Source organism: Salvelinus namaycush, chromosome 11, assembly GCF_016432855.1.
Source record: "Salvelinus namaycush isolate Seneca chromosome 11, SaNama_1.0, whole genome shotgun sequence".
Taxonomy (NCBI): domain Eukaryota; kingdom Metazoa; phylum Chordata; class Actinopteri; order Salmoniformes; family Salmonidae; genus Salvelinus; species Salvelinus namaycush.
The window spans coordinates 29584730-29590729 of NC_052317.1; the positions used below are offsets into that span (position 1 = coordinate 29584730).

The 6000-nt window shown below is 38.9% G+C and overlaps 1 protein-coding gene across 1 annotated transcript in view; it reads right to left on the reverse strand.

The window, feature by feature from the left end:
* The window catches only part of LOC120055597 (corticotropin-releasing factor receptor 2-like), a 64156-nt gene extending 59976 nt beyond the window's left edge, over positions 1 to 4180 (reverse strand). The window contains exons 1-2 of the mRNA XM_039003478.1: positions 4060 to 4180; positions 3834 to 3953 (exon numbers count right to left, since the gene is read on the reverse strand). Coding sequence (XP_038859406.1) covers positions 3834 to 3953; positions 4060 to 4180 — 241 coding nt within the window. The remainder of the gene's footprint in view (positions 1 to 3833; positions 3954 to 4059) is intronic.
* Between the last annotated feature and the right edge of the window lie 1820 nt (positions 4181 to 6000).

Below are 6000 nucleotides of genomic sequence, written 5' to 3' on the forward strand. Positions count from 1 at the left end.
CTGACTTTTCTATTTTTATTTTATTTTATTTTTCAGTCCTTTTTCATTCACTCTTATCTCCTTTTCTACTGTCCATGGTATATCTTGAAGCACTCAATGTGCAGTGACGCTTTGCATTTCTCACATGCATAGGTAGTGCGTTTGTCACAATGATGACATCTCTGGAACCGGTGCATCGTGTTGATTGGTCAGTGAGAAGCTTTGTCATATCTTGCCTGATCTTCAACAGTAGCAGCCATTAGAAATCTCCTTCCGTGGCTCAGTGGTTTCATGACAAACCTTTGCATATTTGGGCTGTATACTATGTGTTTTGGAATCACAACGGTGTCAGGCCTCTTCGATTGTTTGAACACTTGATCTTTATTTTTGACCACCTGCAGCTTTGCCCTTGGCTCTTCTGACTGGACCCTCTGGCGGGTAGAGGCCCTTGGCTCTTCATTATCAACAATGGAGGGGGGTGGTAAGGGGTAGGTCATCATCACTGATAACGTTGTTCCTGTCATGATCTGTTTGCATAGGTTCGGTTCAGCATATGCATTCAACAGTCTGGCTGGCTAATGGCCTGTCTCCCCCTCATAGTCCATATCTGACCCATTGCTATCACAATCACTGAGGACAGCATCTTTCTCATTTTGAGGGATAACTGCAATGTTGCATGCCTTGTCTGGGCAGTCACCTAGATCCGACATATCCAGAACTTGACTCAAAGTGAAACTAAAAGAAAGAACAGAGTAGAAAGTTAGGTAAAACAAGACCTATGTATGTGTATCAGTATGTGTATACCTAGATGCACTATGTTATTCCGCCGGTCACTATTGTTGCCGTCAACATGTTTACTCATTCTATGACCACACTGAACAAAGTTGAGTAATTGCAAATGCATATATCAATACTAGACAACTTAAGTATGATATGTACCAAAAATATTTGTCCTATCTTTATGTTAACATACTTTACTAACCTTTTGTTTGGGAGCTTTGATGCAGCCATCCTCTTCTCATGGCGCAACCAGGAAGTAAACAGCTCTGGTCTTGTGACAATTTACACTAAACATGTGACACTGCATATTTTCATTGAAACCCTTTATTAATTCAATATTTGCTGGAAATGCATTGATACATCATTCAGTAAAAAATGTTGAGCCTTATAACTGAAAACGTTCTGTACGGTCATTATTGTGACTGATGGGATTAAATAGGTTAAGACTGGGAAGCATGGAAATAGTGCACACATTGAACAGATCTACCATTTCTTAGACTTGCTTTCAATGAGAATGACAGATATATAACTTCAAATTCTATGTGAATTTGGTTGGGTCGCCCAAAAAGTTACATATAGCAGCTTTAAAGGCTGTGAAGCTGGTGTAAAGGATGTCACGTTGCTTGCGTAGCCAGTACCACTTCCTCCTGATTCAATTGACACCGAGGCACAAACCCAGGACCTCTGTCTTGCAAGCACACGTGACCACCCTCCTGAAGAGTTTTATCAGTCGACACCATTCGAAAAGCTGAGGATCATTTTTTTTAAATCATTACACACAGCGTCTCTCCCTGCCCAGAAGCTTTTAACAGCCTAACAAATGTTAAGACATGAACTCTCTCAATATTACCAGAGATTTCATGTACAATTTGACTAGGATTTTACATTTTGCAGAGTTTGCGGCTATTTAGAACATAACATTTTTAAATATGCCCTGAGGAACTGTGGAAGAAACACTTGTTATCCAGACCACTGGGATTCCACACATATATTCCTCATAACTAAACATAATTCATAATATCTCAGTGACGAGCAAAAGATCTGTTGATTATCCTTACTGAAAAGTTCAGGTCATTACATGGTGTAAATGAGTGAATTACATTATACTGCCTGTTTTTCAAAGCATAAAAGTACATTGAAATAGGAACTTTTTTAATATTTATGGCACAGTTTGTAGCACAATTATTCCAAACCATTTACAGCAGATTAATGTGTTGTCCTACTTAACTCCTACTTTTTAAACCATTCATGTGAAACCAAGCTTTCAACAAACGCAATGTCCCTATTATGCTTATCTAAAGTACCTTATATGTGAACACTATGGGAGTGAATAATGTGCTGCCTTGGATGTTGACGTATTGAAACTCAGTTGGCACTGAGCAGATATAATGCAAATGATGCAAGCAACACTGCACAAACTTACAACAATAACAGGCAGTTTATTCCACGGACTTGAGACGTTTCTGACCATCGATTTGTCATTTTAGCTGATCTCTTGTTTCTTTGTTGTTCCATTTAGCTGCTTTAGCAATTGTCTCATTGCTAACCAGTGTCTTGTCCCTTTAACTTGGGCTAACATTATAGTGCTGGCTTTGACATCCAGCTTTTTAGGGTACAAGATACAGTACATGAGAGTGCATGGGAAGATTGTGTTCATAGTTTACCCAGAGAAGGATTGGGATGATTAGATTGTTTGGAAAAACCTATGGTTGAACACAGTGTTCTAAAACGAGTGTTTATATACAGTTAATAAGCACTTTATAATTGAACACAAACAGGGTTTGAATGTTCACACAATCTTGTTTGAACCCATAACACGGTTACGAAGTGGTAGTGTGGACATAGGGCTTCTGTTAAATCACATGTGAATGTGAGAGGCAAAATCATTGTCTGTGTGTATCCTGGAATGATCAAATCAGTCAACCTATCCCGCTATCATCGCCAACATATTGAATTTCCATATCAGTGCCAATTACTAACAAATAGCTAAACATTTCACTTTGGATCAGTTTAATACCCTGTATTTTGCTTTATGCTAAATGGCCGACTGGATTCAAACCTCTGTCTCATGTGTGAACCTGCTGGGCTAAAGCTTAGGCATTAGATTGCTGAGCTAGCACAAGATCTCCGGGACAATTAATTGTATTTCAACATTTCTCAAAAGAGTTGGCTGGTCAACCATCATCTGTGATCTATTGTTTTCATATTGAAACCTGTTAGTATTTATTAATCAGAGGTTGTTATTGTATAATCTCATCAACTACTTTCCTGGATGCCGACAATGATGCATTGGGTGACACAGGTGTTCCTCTATATTATCAATCAGCAGGGTGTTGCTGCTCACCGATGTGGTCTAATTCATCTGGAGATGGATGAAGGAATATTGGCAGGCTAGGTATGGTGATGAAGAGTGAGTGAGTCCACCAACAGCACAGGGAAGGACACAAGGCCAAAACAGACAGGAGAGATAGTGTGGCTTATTTTGACATTGATGATCATGTGTCATAACAGAATGACCCTTGCAGACATAACTGGACAAATTGCTTACAGTGTTCAATATTCGAAAAAAAAAATCTGGATCAAATCACACTGGATTGATTCAGATTTCCGTGTATAACGATCTTACATTATAGTTAAAAACGATTAATTGCAATACAGTGGTTCTCGCTCAAATAAAAATGTATTGTATTGTCACACATCTTGGTTGAAGAAACACATTTCAGCTAATATTTCAGAGCAAGTGGCTGCAAACACTGCATTAATTAATAATTTATTCGAGTTTAAAAATGGCACTTGAGTCTTTGGCTCCATTCCAGCAACCCACCCGCAAACTGAATATGATATTATTACTGTTTCCAATATAAGAAGATTGGCTCCGATTGCACAGTTTACAGTTTCCCCTTCATTTATGATCGGAACATTACGGCTAAATAAGTATTGCCACCCAATTACGCATGGACAGCGACAACCCTCCCCCCCCCCCCCCCCCCCCTCCCTATGTAGCCAATGTTAACAGTGTAAAGATACACGGTGAAAAACATTTTTAAAAATAATTAAATGGTTTAATATCTTACTTGTGGTGTTGTACTTTACCCCGTTGATGTACTCTGGACAGGGTCTCTCCATCATCCGTCCGGTGTTGCTCCTTGGCCAACATGTTCCAATCTCATCAGTTGTGGCATTGCAATACAAACCTTTAAATAAACAAAAAGGCGTTTAAATAATGATAATTAATTGCCCAAGACGTCAAGGGAAAGCATTAACCATTGATGACAGTGTCAAAATCCCCCCAAATCGTACCGTCAAAATCCATCAAAGAGAACGATGCGTTTTCGTAGAAAGTGTCTTGAAAGGCATCCATCAAACTACAGTTTGGGTCCCCAAACTCCCCAAAGATGATTTGGTAAATCGTAGCATCCATGGTTCAATTGATACGTTAAATCAAAGTGCTAGGCTTGAAGTCCGAAAGGCTCCTAACACGTTGCCTGCCTACTACGTGCATGTGTTTCATCCAAAATAGAATGCCAAGAAATAGTGCGCCCGTTTCAAACCCGTGGAAAGCTGCTCGTCCAATTGACGCACTCGGAATTCTGACTCCACGTAGGCTACTCGAGAGTTTCCTTCTCTCTCCTCCTCATACCGCTCCCTGTACAATCACATCGACGCAGTGAGCTTCAGCCTACTAGCACAAATTCATAATCTTTCTGTGGAATTATGCACAAATGATAAAAGTCAGTTCAATTCATACAGAAAGACGATGTATTTTACACACTGCCCATTGTTATGTCTCATGACAGCCGGTGTCAGTGAGCTATTGAGACAAACGCGTCCAACTTTGAAAATAACAATCTGGTAGCAGTGGCTGATCCAATGTACTGATGATGAAAGCACTGTTGGAAACGATATTTTATAGTTTTTTTCATGAACCTTGTAGTAAAAAGATTAAAGGTATTTTCTTTAGGTAAATAGGAGGGGGGGGGGGGGGGGGGGGGGGGGGGCATTGAAACAGGTTATGTATGGATACATCCCAGACATGATGTGGGTGACATAAATGTTACCTTAAATAGTTTTCAGTGGCATGTAGCCTAGATAATATATAAATATCTATATTCTATTTATATGTTTAAATCCAAAACACAGATCATTTAACATTTTTACTAATGGAAATTCAAGAAAATGTTTTTTAACTAACTACAGTCTGTTTTCCTCTCAGAATCCCCTCAAAGGGACCCTTGCTGACTAATCTCTTATTCTTTTACAAATAAGATCATTTTTGTAACAGTTAGTTAGATTACTATCAGATTAGGTTTTCCATACACCTGAGTTATGCCAAGCATCGTTGTGAGATTCAGAATTCCCTAATATAATTTGTGTTCTCCATCTAAAGTTCTGACTGCAGGGAAAAGTGTTTATTTCAAGACGGCCTATCTATTTTGTGTGGGTGAAAAAGCTGTTAGGTTGATAAAGGAATGAACACTAAACGGTTGTGAAATTGCATGAAAAACGTGTCAAACAAACTTTTGAAGATGTCACTTTTGAAATAATTGTTGATATAGCTTTTTAAATAGCTTTTGATGAAGCTTCTGATAAATGTCCTGTAGGAACACTTTCTCCAATGCTTTCTGTACTACACATGTATCACCATTATGTCATCACAGACTGATGATCTATCTGTTTATTTGTTCAATTAGACTCATGACCTTTATCTAAATGAGAGAGTTCTCTCAGTTTAGCACTGGACTCGCACATACAATTACTGTTCCATCTCATTTACTGTAATATGCACTCTAGACACGTATTAGGAGATCTGAAACATACACGTCCATCCGTCCCCCAACCCAGCTCTGTGAGTGTCAACTTCAGCACAGAGTAGCCTAGTGGAGGAAGTTTTAATTGCCCATGTCTATTAATAGCACCACCTAAATGTTAATGTATTCCCCCAGAGCAGGCTACCAGCTATGGAATTAGACTAGCTATCATTATCACCATCATGATGATCATTATTAATTTACTTGTTATGCTCCATATTCCATTAGGCTAATGGGGGAAGCAGATAAGTAAACAAGTCTGTAAATAACATTGATTGTTGTCCCTGCACATCCAATTTATAGGCCTAAGGCACAGTATTCACATATTGGCTGTCATACTATATCGCCTGTGGTTCTGCTATGAAATGTTCAGACTGGTTGAAAGTAAGTCTTTAAGATTCTGAACTTTGGCTTAATGTTCTGTAAGCTCCTC